This window comes from Betta splendens, chromosome 4 (assembly GCF_900634795.4).
Source record: "Betta splendens chromosome 4, fBetSpl5.4, whole genome shotgun sequence".
Lineage (NCBI taxonomy): Eukaryota > Metazoa > Chordata > Actinopteri > Anabantiformes > Osphronemidae > Betta > Betta splendens.
The window spans coordinates 17067578-17090022 of record NC_040884.2 but is presented as its reverse complement, the minus strand read 5'-3'; the positions used below and the strand labels follow the sequence as shown (position 1 = coordinate 17090022).

Below are 22445 nucleotides of genomic sequence, written 5' to 3'. Positions count from 1 at the left end.
AGTGCACAAACCAGGAAGACCCTTAAAGATAAACGTGTTTCACAAGTGATTTCAGTTGGCTCAGGATACGAAGTGTACTGGGAACTGCATCGATGAATAAAGCTAACTCTGCAGGGGATGACATGCAAGAACGCTGTTGAGCACACATGAGGCAAAGTCTAGTATTTTCAGTCATCTGCGCAACTGGTCATTTTGTGTTTAAACAGGAGTGAACAGTTGCCACACAACACAGTTGCGTAAAGGAGAGTTGGCTGTGGCTTTGCTTCTCACCTTGGTTTTAGTCCAGAGAGTCCCTCAGGCCATTGCTGCAACACGGTAATGCTAGGAAACCTTTAAGCATGATCCACGTCTCCCTGCTGAAAGAAATAACAGCAGACTTGGGATATACTGTACAACACTGGAAAGTAAGGTAATCCTTTATCATTTTATCTACATTGACTTTCAAAAGAAGAAAAAAACACATTGACATATAACATGAATTAAATGAATGAAAGCCACGTACGTCTCACCTTTAAAATTATCACAATAAATTAAAACTACAAAAACAGCACACACTCTCACAGCCAAGCCCTACTGACTAATGTTTCCTGACTCAGCAGTTTCGACAGTTTCAGTGAAAATACGAAATTAGAAAAAAAGAGGCACTGAAACAAAAGTGTGCATATAATCAGACAAGAGAATTTAAACTTTTCTTTGAACAAAGAAACTTCAGCTGCTCTTAACCGCTAATGTGATTCAGCACAAGTGCACATATCATCTTATTCAGTGCTAAGTGTTTGTATTTCAGTCGGCGTGGTAGCGCAAGTTAAGCATCTACAGGGTATTTTCATCTCCTTGGGGAGCTCAAAGCCTATTACACCGCAGAACACAATGTGCCTTTTTCAAATCACAGCACACAATTAATTAGACAGGAGAAAAGTCCCCATTTATAAAACATATTCCCATTAGGATAATTATAGAATGTAACTTTTAGCTCAAAAATGACTCCGCTAGGCTTTTTGGCCATGCTACACAAACCAAGCGTGTTCTGTGGAAGAGCTGATGCAGAGGAGCCAGCGAGCCCCTCTTGGACCGACGGATTCCTCCCAAATACCTGCCAAGTGAGCCAGCTGAGGAATGCGTTCACATGATGTCATGTGATGACATAATGGAGTGGAGCGATTCCCTTCTGCACCCTGCACAAATGCACTGCCGGAAGCCACGTGCTATAGGTGACACTCAATATTCCTCACAACATAACATCTGATGAGTCAGCAGGCCCAACAGAAGGTGACTCAGCAGAACTGAACACCAGATGAAGTGAAAGCAAAAAACTGCTCGATTGCTGATGTTTTAAAATGTCATTTCAAAACTAATAGTACATCTGTCAGCTCCACCTTCCTCTTTTTAAACTTTACGGCTCTTACTGTGGAGGAATTTCCTTTAAACTTTAAAGCTGTTACATGCTCAGCCCTTAATTTACAGACCGAGTGACAGAACGAGCCAAAGTGTGGAAACACTTCACCGGTTTAGTTTACGGCTAATCCTATTTAAATGGCCAATCTGGATGAAAAATGCCCTAATGATTTTTACAGAGATGATTTTTTCCTTGCAAAATTAATTCTATTGCTTAATACAATCATGGAAATCAGTTTTAATTGGAACAAACACGTAACAGAAACAGTGCAGCGGCTGCTGTCCGACGACCCTGGCATGGCGTCCGCTGACATGGAATCACAGGTGAGTCGTCAATCCCTTCATTCACTCAGTGACACCACATCAGTGGTATAATTTAAGACACACCAGCTTTATGGATGCACATACAGAGGCTTTATTCACCCTCCTCCACTGGCTGCACCTTAAATAGTGTGTAGATTTATATTAAACTGACTAAATATACCTTGACCATCAATCCACACCCTATCACATATATGACAAGCATATAGATCAGCATAACGGAATCCCCACATAAAAGACTTATTTATTCGCACATTAGAGTCACAGTTGCCGTATCAATGGTCGCTCTGTTGCAAATTCAACCCTGCACCAGATGCCCCTTACATCTGTTGCTCCAATAGCAAAGCCAGCTGCTTCAGCTGTGACTTAAGGGATATCATCACAAGTGAGTGAGTAGCAAGTGCCATAATGAGTCTGATAATGCGTGTTGTAAAAGGTGAGAGGTGTTATTAGAGTGTGAGAAAGACTTGGGCAGGGCATAGTTTATGGGCGCAGTTGATTGTATCAACATTTTTTAAGGGGATTTAGAGCCCGTCTTGTGACTGGCCTGCATGTCCGCTCCATATCTATGGAGCCTGTGTGTTTCTCCATCTATAAAGTCGCCTTGCTTGTTACAGTACGTACGAAATTGGTTCCACTTGAGGCCTGCGGCTATGCAGTGGAAGGATAAGGAGGTTCCATGTTTGCAGGGAGGGGAGGGGGAAAGATCAGCCGACACAACTATGCCACTTTAATCAGACAAATACTGAGACAAAGTGACAGGTCGACGCTCGGCCTCACAGCAAAAACACACAAGAGTCTGTCAAATATGCAAGACACGAGGACACAAAAGCAGGGTTTGCATTTCTTTTTCCTGCACAAAGCGTGAGCAGGATAACAGTAATCGGTAAAACGCATTTCTGGGGATGCTTTAAATGCCAAGTGCGGCTCTGACAGTGGAACATGTAATCGGAGCACCGTGATAAACCCCATCGCTCTCGGAGCACTGGATGAAAATGATTCTCTTTGCACAGAAAGTGATCTCCTCCATTTACACACACATCAGCTGACCAGAGATGAAAACCAGCCAGGTCAAACGGGACTCAAGTTGACATTTTAAATACAAATTGCAGAAACATTGTAAAAAAAAAAAATAGTTGTTCATTCAGTTGTTCATATCTGTTTTTTTTTAGACCAACATCATGAGAAACTAGAGTGTCACATAAGCAGAGATGTTTTCATTTGTCATTATTTGTACCCAAAGGTCTAGGTCTCTCCAACCCACAGTGTGTTTTCAAATTGAATTATGATCAGTCTGCTTCTGTAGCAGGAGCGTCAGTGTAACAACACGGCCCTACGTCTCCTGTGTAATCTCCTCTCCAATGACTGCCTCTGTTTTGCACTCGACTGCCAGATGAGATGGGAGGCGGTTTTGTTTTGATGGCCCACATCTTCAGGTGCCAAAACCACAAATCTCTGGAGTAAAGGCATGAATTGAAACACTTTAACATACAAACAAACACATGCACACTCGCACATGTCTGTGGGGGACAAACAGAGGTAATTTGGTTATTCAATTAGGTTTGTTTGTGTAATTGAATTAAGCAAACATAATTATAGAATTAGTATTACCACCATTAATAAAAACACAAATTGGAAAATAAAATTTTCACATGATGTTTTTTTAAAGCTCAGAAATTTAATTTGTCATTACTTTTAAGACTGTTTGTTAAAACAAAACGACCCGTGTGTATTTCTGGTCCACACAGTATAACTGCATGTTCTGCTTGGAACATCAGATGATTGTGAGAATTGATTGTCTTGATACAACTTTCAAACAATTCGTTGTTCATTATTAATGGAGGAAAACACCAATATTTTGTAGCTTGATTAGATTTTATTTTAGTCTCAACCTTGATTTACCTCTTTATACCAATCTTTAAAATATGACAGAAAACTGCAGGTCAACTAAGGAGATTCCTTAACCCGCTGAAAACAGTAAAGCTAAAGCAAGCAAAACCACACTACAGGTCACTAAAGGAACACTGCTGAGTCAGCAGGGAGCGAGAGACAGAGAGTTAGGGGGGAGGATCACGCTGGTCAGAATTTGACCCTCACAATGTGTACAGAAATGAAAAGCCTGAAACTGAATCCCTGCATTCCTCTGGCTGTATGACAAGCGTGAGAAATGCTGCTGCGCTGCACATGTCATTCCATACTACCTTAGCACCGCCTGCCATGGCGGCGAATAGCCGCTGTTTACTTCCATTGCAGAACAGAGAAGACGACGACTGTAAACTAGATTTTCTTCACCCTGCATATTTTTGGACCACCCACCCAACTCCAGCAGGGATCTTGCTCAATCCAAGTTTTCTCTCTCGCGCTCCGTGCCAAGGATTCCACCCTGGGCAGTGGGAAACGTGCCAACCACATGCTAGCACCAGTGCCACAAACACATTGTGGGAAAGGAAAAGGCAATTCACCCACTCTCACAAATTAAGACATTACAGCACACTCTCCATGTTTATCCACATCAGCATCCTGTCATCTATCAATTTGTAGTGCACCCTCATATCTTTACAAGTCATCTTTGTTATTCTTGGACATCGCCTCACAAAAGTTTACATCACCTGTCACAGCTCCATTAAATTGTTTATATTATTTTTATCTTACCTAGTTTACACTACTAATGATGAAATGATAAATGATGAAAAAAAAAAACTCCAGGTATTTTAATAAAATGAGAATGAGCAAAGTTCACCAGAACCCTACAGCCCTACAAAACAAAGCAATAGCAGGCTCACTACAAAAGGGAAACAGCTGCAGAAATACTGTCACACATGTGACCTCTGCTGTCTCCTCAGCTCAAGCCAAACTGGCTGAGGGCACCTTCTTAGCAATGCACAGTAGACACCACAATATCATTTAGCTTGGAAGATCAATATGCACTTTTCTGTGGCTGACCTAGATAAGTGGAGGAGCCTGGATTGTCGAAATCATTGGATTGCCTGTGAGCCTCATGATCCTGGGAGACCTGCTCGACTCTCCACAGCAGTAGCCTAGGAAGCAGCGCCACAGTTTTCAGTTTAAAAAACACTTGGACCTAAAATAACTAAAATAATGTCACAAAAAAACGTATAACCTGAATGACACATGCTATTAGCCCAGAATGAACCCTGATCAGAGAAAGCAGGACACTCAAACAGTCCATTTCTTAAATGTACAGTAGAGCCTTAATGTTCTTGAATAATAAGAGGCATACTCCACCATAGCCATTTATCAGCCCTGTTCATGATCAGTCACAAATAGGCCAGCACTTCTTTTCATTATTAAATCTGCCACTCTTAAATATTAAAAGCCATAGCAATATTTTAATCAAATCTTATACAAGCTCCAGCAAACATGACAGGACCTACTCAACACTGATAGATGGAATGGCTAATTTGAGGTCAGCTAAACACAATGACAACATGCCTTGGAGCAGAGAGGGAGTAAATACTCCTTGCTCTTCCTTTCCCCATGTCAAAGCCCTCTTAGCTTTCCATCAAGCATCTCTTTCTTGCTTTAGATATCTCTCACCTGCCCCCCCTCCATCCTTCCTGCTGCTGTAAAAACCTGGCCATTACCCCACAGCTCATCCCTCACGCCCACCCAGGACCTGTCACACTGCTGTTTCCATGACAACACAAACGCAGAGACGGTAGGGAGCGATGCCCAGTGAGACAAGGCAAACAGATACCAGGGGGAGTGGTGCATCATGTCAAGAGTACACCGTGGACGTCATATAGCATGTGATAGACAGATAACACAACGTAGACTGATATGTTACATCCAACCATGAATGGAAGACACATGATTTCTGTGTGTCTTACAAAGCTAGCATCAGGTCCATCTTCCTGTTTGATTTAATTATTGAATGTAATAAATTACATTTGGAAAAAAACAAGGAAATGACCAACAGACTGACTCAAACTGATAAAAGAAGACTATTGTTTAAAGCATTTAAAGCAGAGCAATAAGTACTCAAACGGAAGGCGAAGATTTGAGTAAGAGCCACGCTTCCCAACGTCCTTATAAAAGCTCAGATTTCTGCCAGTCTCTCGTCGTTCGGTGCTGCCCACAAAAATTAGCTCGGTACAACACATTAAAGAGCTTGTGTGAGACGTAGAGGTATGGTGCTTTTCAGGAGATGGCCACACTGAGCAGCAGTGACACAGATGTCATTTTCCAGGCTGGTTTAAATGACTCAACTTAATGTTGTTAGCAAATAAAAAAAAAAGTGTGTGGAAACAAGAAGAGCATGCTACATGTTCAGATGGCATAAGGTTTAAGATGATGTGGATGTTTAAATTCTAAAAACAGCTTTACTGTAACATTCATCAAGATCCAACATTCTCAAAGAGTTAAGTTATCAAGATATCTTCATTCTTCCAAAACCCTTTCTTAGCTTTACTGGGGTTTGTTTAGCCGCTTACAATTCAGCTGTAGATAATGCTGAATGGCCTAATAACAATGGGCCACAATTACCTGGGGACTTCACCTCCATCTCACTTCGGAAAAACAAACTCCCAATTTCACTAGGGTTTCCTGACCAGAACAATACCAACAACCTCTGCAATTACTGTCACAACAAAGCTCCCTGCAGGTCTCGAGCTCCAACACATTGTTTAGCCTAGAGATGGTAAGGAGCATTTGTAACGTCTAACAGAAATTATATCAGCTGTAGTTTACTGTACATACTTCACTGATAAACATACAGTAATGTTCATAATCAATTTTGCAACGGACTTTCTCAATTTAATATTCACTCTGGAGACTGAAGAAAGAGCATGAGTTGCATAAGTTGCGCTGGTTTCTCAAGACTGTCTGATTCTGTAGAAATCACAAAGTATAAAAATGCTCAAGCTAATTTTGCCAAAGTTCTGCTACATGATACATAATGCATTAAAGCATCCTTCTCAATTAACACCAACAACAAAAGCTTGGGCACCAACAATACGGCATCCCAGCAGCATTAAGCTGCCACAGTAGCATGTCATCGTTCTTCTTGTTCTCATCTAACAATGTTTCAAATCCTAAAAACCAGGTCAGTTGCTTTCCTTAAATTGTTTGATTTACAATTACCCACAAAAGACAGTTGTGTTTCACAGCAAATTGAAAAGTAAATAACTTGAAGCACTTGGCCTTGGAAATAAAACAGGCTGGGCTGGCAATAGTGGTATACTCTGTTCTTTTCCAGTGTGTGGTTAAAAAAATACATAACCCACAAGCCAATTGTGCATCTTCTACGTTGCGTACGGCTACCAGTAGATCTGACATAAATCCATCACATCACATCTTCCCAGGAGCCCACAAGTGGCTGCCAAACCACAGCTGGACAACGCGTCAAGTCGAATCTCCCTGTGAGCGACGTGACACCGAACACCGCGCACCATCAGGTGGGCAGTGATGCAACGGAGGGCGCTCAACGGGTTCCACGGCACGCATTCCTCCAGCACTACCGAGAGGAACGTTGACAATCATCGAAATGGCACACGCTGTCTGCCTCTATAGTCCCGAGTCAGTCAAGCAGGAGAGCTCTTAGAAGGGCACCGCACTCAAGCATGCGACACAAGTTCGGGCTCCGAGCGGCGTTGGTGCCTCGCGTTTTCAGAGACCATCTTGTGTCGTCGGTCCAAGGACCCGAGAGCCCGCACGAATATCCAGAAGCTGCATGCGGCTCCAAACGTGTCTGGAAGCGGAGCGACACTTGCGAGCGCGTTTTCAACAGTTTGAAGCCGCTGCTTTCGATTGTCACGGAGCCACACACACGAGTGGGAACTAACGTCGGCTTATTATCAGAGCACCACAATGCATAGAGTCACACGGCTCGGTAGAACGGTCCCTGCACCTTCAACAAATGCGGCGACGTCAACTTTCCAGCCGCGCCGAGCGGCGCAGAGGCTCGGTTAAAACCCCCGTAAACAAAGTTAACAGCCCGCTGACGCGCACGGCCGTGAAAACTGTCCCAAGTCACTCATAAATACCGACTACGACGTCCGAGCAGCGAGACTAGCCCCGCGGCTAGCAGGCTAGCTAGCTAGCGTGCTAACGACGTCCCTGGTATAGATTCTGGCGAACTTCGTCCGGTGTTGTACGCTCAGCCACTTGCTCACTCAGCACAATAATCGTGACATCTGGAGTGTTCTGCACGCTGCACGTTAATTACACACGCACTTTCGCCACGACACGACCCACGCCCAAATAAAAACGGCCCGCACACGCCGCAATATAAGTGCTTTGCACGCTCGCCGTCCGAACCGTCTAATTGAGTTTGCTGCAGAAAACACCATTGACTCAGACGGCGAGCTTAGCCAAGAAGCTAACACTTGCTAATGGGCTAACGCCGAAGCGAGAGCCCGTGCCAGACAGACACACAACCGAGATTGAGGACCCCGCACTGGATCGCGGATTTCGCAACAAAAACACCACGTCCCTTCCACACGGACAGCACCCGCGCGCGCGTCTACTTACGATTGAACACTTTCGGCGGTGTCGCGGCCGTTAAATTGCCTTCAGCAGAAGCGGCGCTGACCTTCGCGGCGCTGAAACATTTCTGCTGGCTAACTGCGCCGCCATGTTACTCCTGCGCTGCAAACCAATGCTGAGTGTTTATCTGGCTGGTAGCTGCTATCCTCCCCCACAGCAGACCGCACCACGGGGCTCGGCGGGATCCACTCGCTCACCGCCAGGCTCGGCAGCGAACCCTCCAGCGAATTACCTGTCGGGGTGGCGGTGGCCGCTCCGCTCCGGTCCGGTCCGGTCCGGTCCAGCGAGTCTCACCTGAAACGTTTCCATACACGGATGTTTACAAACGTTAGGTCTCACGCCGCCGGGCTGAATGTCGCGTGCGCGTGTTTGCGGTTCGAACTATAACCGTGCTCCCAAACCATCTGAGGAATTAAGCGAACATAAATGCGGTGCCTAGATATAAGCTACAACAACGAGGATAGTGCCAGACGTATGTTAATTTAAGGTCATAAAGATTTATGTCAGCCTATTAAATGACTAGTGTAAGTGCCGCAAATAAAAAAGGGTGGTAAAATAACTGTAGTAGTCAGGACTCCCCTTAATCACATTACTGAAAGTTCAATTTTACTCAAGCCTAGTTAATTTTACAACGCTACAGCTGCTATAACACTTATCCTATCACTGTCAATAATTACAGCGATGAGAAACACGGCTTCCCTGTGCAAATATTACAGTCGTTTGGCTGCAGTTTCAAATGAACCAAGTAGATTACACTCAACGTGATAATAACATAGCAACCTTTTGGCATAAGCGTGTCCTAGTTATGAAGCTTCCTGGATTTTGTCCGGACAACTGTCCATGGATGAAATGAGCGAGCGAGCAGGCGTTCACGTCCCCCCAAATCATGTGCAACACTGACACCAAGTGGTAGACGGCGGTAACAGCAACTGGGGCGTACAGGGATAATAAACACGTAATTGAAGGCTTCACCATGTTCCCCAATAATTTTGTTATTGGGGAGGACGGCGATTGCGAGTAAAAGCACAATAATCAAAACTAGCTGAAGATGTTGTACATTAATTATTATTGTAATATAATGGTACGCTTTAACCACTGCACTCAGTCTCCTTTTTAACCCTTAACTTTCTGAGGTCCAAGACACATTTTATACATTCAAATAATCAGTTCAATAGTCTGTACAGCTCTTTTATCAGAAAACCTTTATTCCATCACAGAACAAGCCCTCAGAACAAGTTGAGAAAATTCACAAACCACTGATAGACTACTGGTCGCTACCATGTGACTAAACTTAGTTAACGGGGATATTAACTAAGTGTAACATTACCTAGGTGTGTGATTCTTACAATAATACACTTGAGTGCGCTCCATAGATTTCTACCCTCTAATTATGGCGTGTAAGTAAAAGGCAAATATCAACAGTCAGTCAGGCTCATTTGGCACAATCAGAGGTGGGTAAAGGTGGAGGGTGTCAGCAAGATGATAAGACACTACTAATGTTTTTACATTATGGGTTCGCGCAGTCTGTGGTGGTCATATCTCAAAGACTGTATTGAAACTCCTCGTCAAACAGAATAAACAATGTCCACAAAAATGCTTCCAAAGAGGGACGGCGGTGTCAAAGACAAAGAGCTGAGCTATAAATACAAGGAGAAAAAAAAAGAAAAGAAAAATACCACAAACTAGAATATGCACTACTAAAGCATAGGAAACAAGCGTGGCTTTACCTGACTTGGGATAAACATTAAACACTGAAATAATCATACCTGGGAATTTAAAATAACACCATGTATAAAACTCTTCATCAATAGGCACTTTTTAAATAGGATCTTTTTTTGTTTACGAATGTTTCCTCTCGATTTAAGTGGCACAGCAGATCAATAACTATCAAAGCAAGGTGTGCTGGGCAACAAGTGATGGAGCTACATTAAATGCATTCTGGTCCTTAAAATCCAGCTGGGAGGTCAGTTCAGTGTGAAAGCTAAGAATGCGCATAATAGAGGGAATCGGGAGTCTGACGCCGCCATGGAGGCCCATGAGAGATGTTCTTTAAGAACAGGGTGACAGGGGCTCATGGGAGGGTATCTATGATGACTTTTCTTTCCTTTGTCTCGGTGAATCAGCTCCATGAGAGTGCACACCATTTACTCCATTGGCTAAAAACAAAACAAGAGACAACAAAGTCAACCACACAATGTATACGATATAATTATGAGGTTCTCTTCACATTCTGCAGCTTCTTTGTCCAAACTGTGTTCTATGTCCTCCTCTCCTCACCTTTGTCTTTCTTTGATTTGCTCTTGGCAGGAACTGGTTTCTTTTTCAAGGTCTGAGCTTGGTTGTGCTCTCTCCATCGGCGCAGCTGAAAGTTGATAAATTTCCACATCATGAAGGCCTGGGTGAGGCAGATGGCAGCCAGGACTGTGATCCTTGTGGTGAGAAGTAAAAGGTGTGTTACTCAAAAAGTCATTTAATGACATTTACTAAAGCTGGTGTTCAACTCTTTTCCTCTTCTGCAACAAATCTCTTCCTGTATCAACTAGAAATAAGTTCCTTTATTTTCCAGTAAGAGGAAAACCCAAAGTCGACATATATTGTTTATAAGGTTGTACACTGTCTCATCTGCACAAGGAGTTAAATACTCTCATAGTAACTAAAGTAGTTATTAGTACACCAATGACTATAGAATCAGGAATGGGGCTGTTGTGTCCTGCTTGGTTTTTCATTTTTTAAATAAAATTGTGTTGGACTAAACTTGAAACAAAGTATTAATTTTTGCTATTTATTTCAGTTTATTGAGTTACTGTTAAGTTTACACAAACTGCAGCCTCTGCTAACCCTCTGCGAAGCAGGTGTCTGACAGATGGACATAGTCTGTAGCTGGCACTTCTCTACTTTACATCTTGAATTAATTTAAACTTCCCTTTTCTAAGTAGCCTTAGTAACCAGCTACATTTCTTCCTGCCGTAGGTTTCGTCCAGTGTAAAGAAACTCTACACTCTCTGTAGATTCCCCAAAATTGCTGAAGGATTATAAATATAAAAATGCTGACTTTGGCAGATTTTTAGGTCAGTTTCCTTACAAAGCTTTAAAACAAAACTTTTGAACTTCAAAGTCCAATTTTGCTTCTTAGACACTCACCGAACAAAAAGAATATTGAAATTTCCTGCCGCCAAGTCAAAGCCTTGATTCTCGGCTGTGGCGAGGCCAAAGCCAATGGTGAGGACAGACAGGGACAGTGTGAGCAGCCGTCCAAGGACAAACAAGACAGCCCATATGGTAAAACTGGAGAAGAAATGAAGGATCATGGCAATGCACTCAAACTTCAACGACATCACTGATTCACGACTCTTTGAGCACCAACTAAAAGGTTACAACTCACCCTGACTGTCTGTTCTCGTTGCTGAAGTAAACCAGACGGGAAACGTGGAAGACCAGCTCAACAAAGTAGTGCAAGACGAGCAGGACCAGACCCAGGCGGTTCAAACTAAACAAACAGCAGAGAAGCGATTCTTATTATTAACGATGGGTAAACGTGCGAGAGCGCAGCAGTGAATGAACCCATTCCATTAATTTCAGCGTTTGTGAATAAGCGGCTCTTACTTCAGAATGTAGGCGCCCGCGATGTGTGCGAGATACAGAGAGATATACACAAGCTGGCGAGGAATATCCTCCTGAAAAAGTAAACACAACGGACGGACAGGCAGAAAATCATCAAAATGTTTACAGCGGAGTGGCCGCGCACGTAGAATTAAACCAGATGACTGATAATTTGAAACAACAGCAACATAACCAAGGAAGTCAAACAGGAAATAGCCTCAGGGCGCCGACAGAAGCCACAGTACGTCACACACTTGCCTTCTTTGTTTTTTGGAAGTAGAGTTCAGGCAGAGCGTGTAACCAGTAGCCCAGCTGGCAAATGTAGTAGAATTTCATTTGGAATCTGTATGAAAGAAATATGGAAATGTAGATGTGTTAACAGTTCAAAAGGACACTGGAGGAAATTAAAAGAAGAAAGAATAGCAACAAGGCAGGGTTTGGTATGGTACGTGGGTACTTACGGCATCAGGGTGTGGGGATAGTCCTCCCATAGGGTGACTGGGTTGTACAGGAAATTTTCCTAACAAATTAAAGGCATTTAAAATACAATCACTGGCGATTTGAGAGCGTATGTAAACAAGTAGAAAGGCAGATTGAGGTGAGTACATACGGACAGCAGGACACTGGCGCCCCAGCCGAAGGAGAACAGGTAGAATGCGCTGAGCTGGCCCGACTCATTGAACTTGCTGTGTTTGGTTTTGGAGAAGTGCTTCTTTCTGTTGAGTTTCTGCACATATGTTAAACAATAAAAGGTTAACTGTGTGTAGCAATGAAAGTATTTGCATTTAACTGCGTTTGACTGACTTACATCCAGCACATATTCCTGGAGAATGGCATGCATGATGATGGCCACCAGCATGTAGAAGAAGACTGTGGCCAAGTCTTTGATGCCATGGTGAAAGTGGCTCACAGCAGTTTCCTCTGGGCCTTCTGCACAACACAGACATCATGCAGAGTCATCACAAAGACCACAGTGTTTGAAAAAAATGACTTGTGCATAAGAGAATGAGATTGTTTTATATGATAACGCCAGCTGTCCCCAGCTTATGCAAGTGTTTGATCCTTAACATGAATGGCCATGCCAAGCGATCCACAAGTTTAATAACCTTAACTCCTGGGGTGACGTGTTTGGATTAGAGGCCCGTCTGCGCAGTATTACAACACACTGTAAATGCCAGTCATAGTGCATGTCAGCACAGAAACCAGTCTCCATAAACTTACACATTATCTATTCAGCATCCAACGTAACATCTGTAAACCAATAAAAGCAATGTGATGTGCTGTAATGTGGAGAAATGAGAAAATGTAGACAACAGGCAAGAAGTGTTAAAAGAACAAACAGGTTGCAAAAGTCTGAACCTGTGCTTTCTAAACCGAGACATCTGGAAAAAAAATCAGCATCAGCCATAAAAAAGATGTAATATTGTCTTAGCTGCAAAGTAATTTAGGTGCTAGTCTGTAAATAAGTTACAGAACTGTGTAAGTAGTTTGGTCTGCAAGATAAGAACTGCAAATCCTCCAGGTTGTACAACAGAGCATAAGGAAGCTCTGTGGTCACACATTCATTCAACGGTATCTGAAGGTGGCGGACAAACTGTTAACCTTGAAACGAGCAGGATTTGAATTAAGAGGCCCATATTACACCTTAGCCCAAATTTGTCCGGCACAACCTTGCCACAAGAGAACTTTATAAATCAGGCAGACTAAATTTAGCTCCAGAGGAGAAAAAAAAAGCTCTCGAATGGGTTTGTGTAAGGCCACACTAGTATCGCTCCAGAATCCAAATGAGAGACTTCCAGCAAGACACGCTGAGAGAATACTGCAGGACACTTGCAGGCTCATACGTGTCCTTTTGTATTCTCAACTTACCTTGTGTTGATATGGTGACATTGTACTGGACTGTTATGAACAGCACTGCAAATTTTGAAGTGACCTGTATATAAAGACACAAAAACATTGCAAATTAAAGCATGCACATTATGCATAACACTGCAATTATATATATATATATTTTTTACCTAAATATTGCACTGCATTTAGCCCTAAAGATGCAAAGATCACCTCCAAAAGAAGATATGACTATATTGGTATTATGTTCCTTTAATCTTAGCTGCAAGATGAGGCCTTTCTATATTTATGAATATTGAATGCATAAACGTTTTTAAAAACATATGTTATTTCAATTTTTTCGACAAATATGAGATGTGACTGAAATCTTTACCAATAATCAACCATAATTGAAAATGTTGCAGGAGTAGGAGTTGTAAAGTTACTAAATAGTAAAGCTTAACCGGAAGTCTAACGTTACCCCTCCAAAATAAAGGATCTACGAATCAAAGTTAGCATAAAATAAATGCACAACACTGGTGTGCCAGGTAAATACAGTGCATCATTGACAGGGGTTGGTCAAATCTAATAAGGCTGCAATTCACTGCCTTGTGCATTACAGCAAGTGCTTGCGTGAGGAATTTTGCTTTGAAAAACTAAAACGGGGAAGCTGTTCTCATCACGGCAGACGTGACACCAATGGCGCTGGTCTTCGCCGGGAACGAAACGCGCCTGAAAATCGCACACAAATCTGGGGTAAAGTGAACCACCGGCGCGCACAGCGTCGGCCACGGTGCGTCAAAGCGCTGCTGTCGACGTCCGACGGTGTTTCTGCGCCTCCGAGCGCAACTTCGAGTGTTTGGCGCTAAGCGGGTTTGCGGGATGACAGCCCTCTCCGCCGCTGTGTGACTGCCACGTAACACATCCACGCAAAAACTACCCAAGTCGAAAGTGTTGCACAACAATGCAAACACCCGATCGAAAATACTGCAACACACCTGCGACACGCAGAGACGTTCAATTCAAGTGAAGCGGCACAAAACGAACTTTGTTTTTAATAAAACACCGGACCAGGGACGAGGTGTGTTGAAGAATGGAGGAAACATGGGGAGCACCCACACACATATCCTCTCAGCGATAATTAAGGCTTAGTCTGGCGTAAAGTCGACCTCGGTGAGTTTGTAACGCACTTCGTGAAAAGGAACAAGAGAGGACAGGACGCAAAAGAACTTTCGATCACAGGAGGAAGTAGTTGGTGACCAGAATAGACAGACAGCCATGTCAGTTTCAGAGAAGTGATGGCGAGTGCTCGGCACCCACGGCTCGCATCCCCCCCCACGCGCCGTGCCGAAAAGCCCACTCAGCACGCGTGGTGGACTCACCTCAAACATCAGCCCGAGAAGGAAAACCATAGCAACGCAGGAAACAATGTCTGCGTGGTTCTGGATCACAAACTCGTGGCTCATCACCGGCGGATTCTTGTTAGTCTTTTTCCGGATCCCCATGTCGACGCGCTTCTGTCTGCTTTTAGCTTCACGCGGCGCAGATCTAGTCGGTGTCTCTCAAATATAATAATCCCCTCTACGTGGCCGCACAACGCCTCAGCTCCCTTCATGCACAGGGCCAGACTGGAATTGAATGGCGTGTCACTCCTCGGCTAGTGGGAGGGTCCAGAGCGCGAGAGCTGCTGCGCCTGAGCGGCGACGCGCTTCACGCACAAGAGGAAAACATCTGGAGCTCTCTAGCGCCGCCTGGAGGCTCGGAGTATAACGCGCCAGTCTCGGTTACATGTCCAAAACAACAGATAATAATATAGTCTAATAATAGTCTTATAATAAAACTAAGATAAGTCTTTTTGTAGGCTTTATAGTATTTAAAACATGCGAGCCAGCATTTTTGTCCAGGCCAGTTTTATTTGATTTGTTTCTGTCATTTCGTATTATTTTTGTGAATAGTAAGTTGTTTAAGATTCTTTTGCGGGTTTTCTTTAATTAACATAGGGCTTGTTGTCTTGTCCCTGTGTGTAGAGTAGTTGAACTTCTGTATCTCTAACCAGTCTCTAACCATTTCCCTGGAACCACTGTTCCAGGGAAATTAACAATATTAATAAAGTCAGTAAATAAGTCAGTTTTTTTTTTACAAGGAATTGCTATTGTTGAGCTACACAAGCATTTAACCTTAAACTGTCCATTGTCTATAAATACAAAAAAGAAGTAATGAACATACATAGAAGTACATACATAGTTTCTGTTGATAAAGCTGTTCCCACGCTTACTGTGGCCGTTTATAGGAAGTTCCCACCCTCTGTGATCCCAGCAGCTGAAATGAAAGAACGTTGTCACAGTGTGGCTGTGCTTCAGTCATACGGTTACACACCTACTACAACGTGGGAGCAGTCACCACAGGCGTCCTGTTATGCAACTTCAGTTACCTCCCTGCAAAGTGTCAGTCCAGAGTCACTGACGTAGAGCTTGTCATGAGGCTCAAGGAACAGTACAAGAAAACGGACATGTGAAAATTCTCCGACTGAACACAACCAAGAAACAGCTACAGTAAGTGCAAATTATTGTTCTTATTATTATATCACTCATTGTATCGTGGTTGAATTATATAATATATTTTATGACATGTTTTTTTTTATAAAGTCAAATAATTAGTCACGATAATTATAGGAGAAGGAGCATCTAACAGTTTAGTAGTAGAGTTAGTAATTAAAGTTCCAAACTCCTTTTGTTTTAAGTAAAATGCAGGAAAAAGACAATTTCATAAATAAGCCTATGAACTAATACAGCATTTCAGTATCAGGTGTTTATGACAGAGCTCAAAGTGCAGGAGAGCTGAATGACACATCAGCTGACTGCCATCACACTGCAGCTCCAAACCTCAGTTTTCCCCAACACATTAGGTTCACATGTGAAGTTTTTATGACATTGCAGTTTTTTAATCACACATATAGTGTGCTGCTTTCATGGATCACGACACACCGGAGTCCACGTCAGCTCGGTCTCAGAAACGTGGAGTCGGAACCGAGTCGAGCAGCAGCACCTCCCTTGTTTCAGCCGCGCTGCGAATCCTTTTAAATTATTTATTACTACTAAAAACGTAAGTTCCAAAGAATACAACATAACTCTTAACTGTTTTATGACCTTTAAATATAAAAAAAATACTTCATTCCTGTAAATGTCTTTATGTTTTACAGTGTAATGACTCACTCAGACAATCAGTACTCAAAGCTGCGGTGGTTACTAACCATTGCTGGACTGGTTCTGTACGTCGTGGACATATGGACCGACTCTGCACTGGTCGTCAAATATTTCCTGGAGACACAATATATCTGGACTGGTCTGACGCTGGCGTTCGTCATAACTGGGCAGACTGTGACCCAGACCTTCAGCTTTGCCTGGTACAGCGACGACATGGAGGACGCTTTGATAAACCCAGAGGGAAAGAGAAAAATAGCAGGACTGTCCAGGTGTAAACTCATGGCTGCCCACTTATGCGGCGGGGGCATCTTCATCAGGTAGGAGTCACCGACTGGGAGAGCTTTAGCTGTTGTTGCTGGTTGTCATGGCTCAGAATGTACAGTATGCTAATCATAGCTTCACGGAATGTGTGAACTGGAACGACAACATGTAAGCGCCAGTGTGTGACGTTAGGATTGAACCCTCATGCTCTCTATTCATCGCGACACGCCCTTGGTGATTTTATCCTGCTTCCTCAGGTATTATCACCTACTGAAAAGAGGATACAAAGCCGTTTGGGCAGCGGGTGACGGAACGTGCGTGGAGCACCACAGTCTGTTCTGCCTGGCGACTGATCTGAGCATGCTCAAGCTGTTTGAGGCGTTCATGGAGAGCGTCCCTCAGCTTCTCCTACAGCTCTACATACTACTGGGTCGAGGCCAGTGCTCAGTCATGCAGTGTAAGTCAGACGCTGGCACATGTTCTGCTCATTTGTGAAGCGCTATTATTACTTATTATTACGCATTTCTTTCAGATGTGTCCGTTTCGTTCTCCTTCCTCAACACTGCCTGGGCCCTGGTGGACTATCGCCGCTGCTTACGCAGATCCCTCCCCCATGTCACAGACATGCCCTCGGGCCTCCCCACGCTGATCTACCTCCTCTACAAGCTTGGCACCATCACCAGCCACATCCTCAGCTACGGCCTCCTCCTCCTGCTGAGCACCTACAGCGCAGCGGCCCTCGCCGTCCTCTGGCTGCTGGGCACCACCTGGGCTCACTGGTTAAAAACCAACTTCTGCTCGTCCCAACGCCTTGAGCTTCTCTACCGGGCCGTCGTAGGAGTCATCCTGACGTTCACCTATTTCAACGTGAAAGGACAGAACATGAAAGTGGAGATGATCAGTTATTACGTTTCACACGCTGCTATAAACGTCATGGCTCCGACGCTGCTGTTTTTGCTTCAACCAGACGTGAAGAGCGACACGTTGCTGCTGACAGTCAGTGGTTTGATCGTTGGAGGATCCCTGCTGGGGCTGGTGTGTCTTGTGTCGTACTACCTCTTTCTGCATCCCAAGGGGAACTGGAGGGAGGCAGATGAAGTGGATGGAACAGGAAGGGACACGGGAACCTCCAGGAGAATAAGGAACTTCTTACAACCTTGACTCAAATCCTCATTCATCAACGTGAAACAGAACATTCTCATATTATACTAATTAAAGTAATTTATATTTCATGAAGGTAAAATTATTTTATTTAATGCAACAATTTGTTTTATTTATTCTTGCTTGAGTAAAGATTTTTTACAAATGCCATTTATTTCAACATCAATTTATCAAAACTCTTAATTAGTCTAAACATTGTAAGTTCTGCCAGCATGTCCGCTTTTTATTTTCTCCAACTCTGTAATACACATTCTGACCACTAGATGGCGAAGCTGTCTAGGTTGACATTTCTAGTGGAGTCGCTGCTGGTCCACGCAGATCTGTTACAGAACTATCAACAATATTAATATATCATGGTCTTTTAGATATATTCTACCAGTAAGTTATATAAGTGTTTAAATGCACACTGTAGTTGTGGTGGGATTTTTACAAGTTCATTGCAAATTAATTTTTCTGTGATTGAGGGATTGTTTCCTACACAGAACATCTTTCGTTGACACCACCAAGACAGTTTAAACAGTAGAATCAGGTACATGAGCAACCACAACAACGAAAACGGGGCCGCAGGACCAACATACGCCTAACTTCAGTTCCCTTAACTCTGAAATGATGATCACAGGGGTCGTGGATGATCTAACTAGAAACAATAAACTAGCTCTAATTTTGTTTTGACTACCAGCACAATACTGGGGCAGGTTGGAGGACGGAGGATGCTATTTCATTTTGGCTGTAGCAGAGGAGGTGGTGGTGGGGGTGGGGGGTGCTCTGCCGGCCCAGTGTGAGCTCACCTGGGAGGAACGCTGACAAACCACAGGATCCAGAGAGCACCCCCCCCCGACTCTCCTCCTTTAATTTAGCCCAAGTCAGAGCTTTCTGAGTTGTTTACTCCAGGAGGCCGCTCTAAGGTTCATCTGTCAGATGTGCTCCGTCAGAGGCACTCCATAAAATGACAAATTTAAGGCAGCAACTTGTGTTGGAGAGGAAATGAGTCAGTGCCAGATAGTTACCACCCAGACTTTATGCTGAAGCTGTAGTGTTGCTATTATGGACTGTATCAAGGAGCTTTTCTCTGCAGAAGGACGATATGTTGGTATGACCTATTATTAAGAACAAATAGCATGAGTTCATCCTCCCCTCTCTCCTCTCCTCTGCTGTATATTTCCTCGGGTTCAGAGGACTAATGAAATCTAAACCTGCCACAGGGACTTTTAGTGCAAGAAGAAGCTCGCGTGCTGATCTGCAGCTCTAGGTTTCACTGTCCTCTTTTGGCTCGTCCGACTGCGCACGCTTCAGGTTGTGACCTGACACGAATCGCACCGGCTGAGTCCAGTCACAAGCCATTTGGGAGGAAACGCGTGGAGCAATGCATCGCCTCGCTCTCTCCAGGAGAAAACAAACAGGGAAAAGTCTGGCAACGACAAACCCTTTGGAGTTTCCACTTTCGGTACCGAGAGCCTAATAGCCGGTCGACTCTGATCGACGTCTGATCTCACCTCTAGCATGGCGGGAGCGCGAGGAGCCAACAGCAAGTCGAAGCTGATCACGTGCGAGGGAACTCATGAACACACAAGCCAGAAGACGCAAACATACACAAAGATGCACAAAGTGATGTCATGCAAGCTCTCACTTCCATCAGTGTCAGCAGCTTAGTTTCGTCTGACCTCTCCATAACCGCCTTATCTTTGTGTTTTCAATCAGTACACTGTGTGACGGCTGGTCGTTTTGGGGGGGGGGGGTCCCAGCGTTCGCCAGACCCGCAATTTGTACAGACACAATAAAACCAGAGAGGCAGGGTGTTTTCCATTAAGGCTTCAAAGTCCATATAAACCATGATTAATGAAGTCTTGAGATGCAGTATGTCTTTAATTATTATGACCCGACTTGTTGCTCCGCCGCCTCAGATGCATCCGTGATGCTGGCGACGAGTGCTCGTCTGCCTGGATCATCCTGACAGGGCAGCTTTGCCTGATTCCTGGAGGATACCAACTCCCCTTCGTGCCACGGGACAGAAGTTGCTTTAATCACCGCACGGGCGCACTCGCAAATCGGTTCGGGCAGTGACAGATCGGAGAACATGCGGAGGATAATTACATGCAGCGGGGCTGGTGTGTGTGTGTGTGTGTGTGTGTGTGTGTGTGTGTGTGTGTGTGTGTGTGTGTGTGTGTGTGTGTGTGTGTGTGTGAGTGATCAGAGTGGGGCATTGCATTACTAAGAGCATTCTGTAAATAAAGTCCCGAGTACAATAGTCCCATCGTTGGATTATTATTTGGATTTCTGCTCCAGAAAAGCTGCGGGTGTAGAATAACAAGAAGTGAAACATCAAAATCAATCTAGGCTTAGGAAGAAAATAGGAGAGATGAGGTCAGTGGCTGCCACAAATCTGACATAAGGCCTGATTACCTGTAGGGACTAGTCTCAGATAATTAACTATGAGACGGATACGTCTTTATTCTCTGTGATTTAAACCCTAAAGGGGTTGTTTTACGTTAGATGTGAAAAAATAAAAACATTTTATTTTATTTTTTTTACCTTACGAGTCAACTTCAAGCTTCCTGTAGGAGCAGTGAGAACGGTCTAATCGGCAGCGCGTCCAGGCGATAGACGCGGAAACAACGGGGAAGGAGGGAGCTCATTTGTATAATCCTCATTTAGCGCTGGCGTCTTATGTTTCACAGTCATGGACAATCAGCGAGCGCTAACATAATAGCGCTGCCCATCCCGGGCCTCACACGCAGCCACGTATGCAGATAGAAAACAGGAGCCGTGTTTGTGTTGGGCACGCTCCCACCGCACACGCGGGATGATGGATTATAGAGTGTTGCTGTTTATTTATGCTATGCTGGAATATGGGCAGGGACCTCATGCATACAGCCCATGGATGGCAAATACAATCAGCCGTGAAATAAGATTGCATATTATGAATGAGCAATGGGTTCACACACACACACACACCACACACACACACACACCACACACACACACACACACACACACACACACACACACACACACACACACACACACACACACACTGGTGTTTCGCAGGGAAGCTTGTCTTGATTAACCTGACCAGAGGAACCCGACATGTTTTCCCTTTGACGTCATGGCCCGTTCCCTGAGTGGCTCGGTGGAAGCCATCAATTCTAGTTTGTCTGCAGTTTGTCTGTTTGAATTTTTTGCTAATCTGTATTTTTCACTGATGGCCTGTTGGCCTCGTACAGGAAGCACTGAGTGAACGCTGTTGTGGTATTTCTTACTCAGACATCATACATCATGCTTTCCTTTACAAATAAATCCACTCAGTTGGACCCATTTCCACTGCCTCGCGCCTGTAGGAAAAGAACCTCTCTTGTATTTTTTAATATTGTATAAATGTGTGAGGGAAAGGTTGTATTTTGCCAGAGGGGGAGGGGGTAGATCATCAGCATCATCCATGAAAAGAGTTCAACCATGCAAACCTGTGACTGTGTGACTTCAGGGGAAAACTAGTCTCTGAGCTGTGTACACTACAGCTTATCACCCCCTTGACAATTTTCAAGTATCAGAAGGTCCATTGAGCTTGAGTGGAGCAAAAGATGCTATGCCTGATTATGACAAGAGGTCGAGTCTTTGATGCTGGCATGGTGAAATTTGTTATACGTTAAGCCCGTGCTAATGTGATTATGGACATTTATCCATTAAATCTACTGTAAAAATGCAGCCTGCACTAGGTTTGAACTTGATACTAAGACGAAATGTGAGAAGTTCTGCGAAACATTAAAGACGCTTTGATGTAATATTTAACCCATCTGCAGCAAACGGGGGAAAATGTCCATAAAACGCATTTTGCGCCAGAGTTGGAGGGACAGACCGGTGGGAGGAATGAGATGTGTGAGTTTCTTGCCACAGTCTCTTGTGGGCATGAAACGGGGCGACTGCCTGCCTCAATGCCCTGGAGGACGTTTCATCAGGGCATTAGAAGCATGCTCAGTCTGACCACAATAAGCTGTGGGACCCCCCCACCCACAGCACGAGGACCGGTCATGCCTACGTAGGCTAATGATTTTATAACTAAATAATAATGCAGTTTTGAAATAAATATAATTAACTGCAGCAAATGATTTACACTGAAACAGAGGGATAATTTCCTAATATTTGCTATAGCGTCTGGTATCTGTGCATTATTAAGGT

At 44.0% G+C, this 22445-nt stretch overlaps 3 protein-coding genes across 11 annotated transcripts in view; 1 reads left to right on the top strand and 2 right to left on the bottom strand.

Annotated features, from left to right (window-relative positions):
* The window catches only part of ncoa2 (nuclear receptor coactivator 2), a 36917-nt gene extending 28253 nt beyond the window's left edge, over positions 1-8664 (bottom strand). For 3 of the 8 annotated variants that reach the window (XM_041070289.2, XM_041070294.2, XM_029146504.3), the window contains exons 1-2: positions 8209-8385; positions 271-356 (exon numbers count right to left, since the gene is read on the bottom strand). The gene's annotated coding sequence lies outside the window, so the exon portion shown is untranslated. Of the gene's footprint in view, positions 1-270; positions 357-509; positions 1072-1093; positions 4635-8208; positions 8386-8455 lie in introns of those variants that run through there. The other 5 variants (XM_041070290.2, XM_029146501.3, XM_041070291.2 and 2 more) reach the window with 5 other exon arrangements.
* A 744-nt stretch (positions 8665-9408) lies between these two features.
* Positions 9409-15914, bottom strand: tram1 (translocation associated membrane protein 1). 2 transcript variants are annotated; one of them, XM_055507906.1, is made up of 11 exons: positions 15891-15914; positions 13693-13756; positions 12632-12753; positions 12434-12550; positions 12285-12343; positions 12082-12166; positions 11827-11897; positions 11606-11710; positions 11365-11508; positions 10501-10652; positions 9409-10379 (listed from the first exon to the last, which is right to left on the bottom strand). In XM_055507906.1, exons 3-11 carry the CDS (start codon positions 12680-12682, stop codon positions 10309-10311), a joined length of 855 nt encoding a protein of 284 aa, XP_055363881.1. In that variant the 5' UTR covers positions 12683-12753; positions 13693-13756; positions 15891-15914; the 3' UTR covers positions 9409-10308. The 2 variants fall into 2 exon arrangements, with proteins under 2 accessions (XP_055363881.1, XP_029004381.1); XM_029148548.2 differs by lacking the exon at positions 15891-15914 and adding an exon at positions 15033-15310.
* Positions 15915-16003: 89 nt separating this feature from the next.
* Positions 16004-18898, top strand: xkr9 (XK, Kell blood group complex subunit-related family, member 9). Its single transcript, XM_029148547.3, has 5 exons — positions 16004-16202; positions 16607-16752; positions 16850-17170; positions 17372-17571; positions 17647-18898. Exons 2-5 carry the CDS (start codon positions 16619-16621, stop codon positions 18273-18275), a joined length of 1284 nt encoding a protein of 427 aa, XP_029004380.1. The 5' UTR covers positions 16004-16202; positions 16607-16618; the 3' UTR covers positions 18276-18898.
* The last annotated feature ends 3547 nt before the right edge of the window (positions 18899-22445 follow it).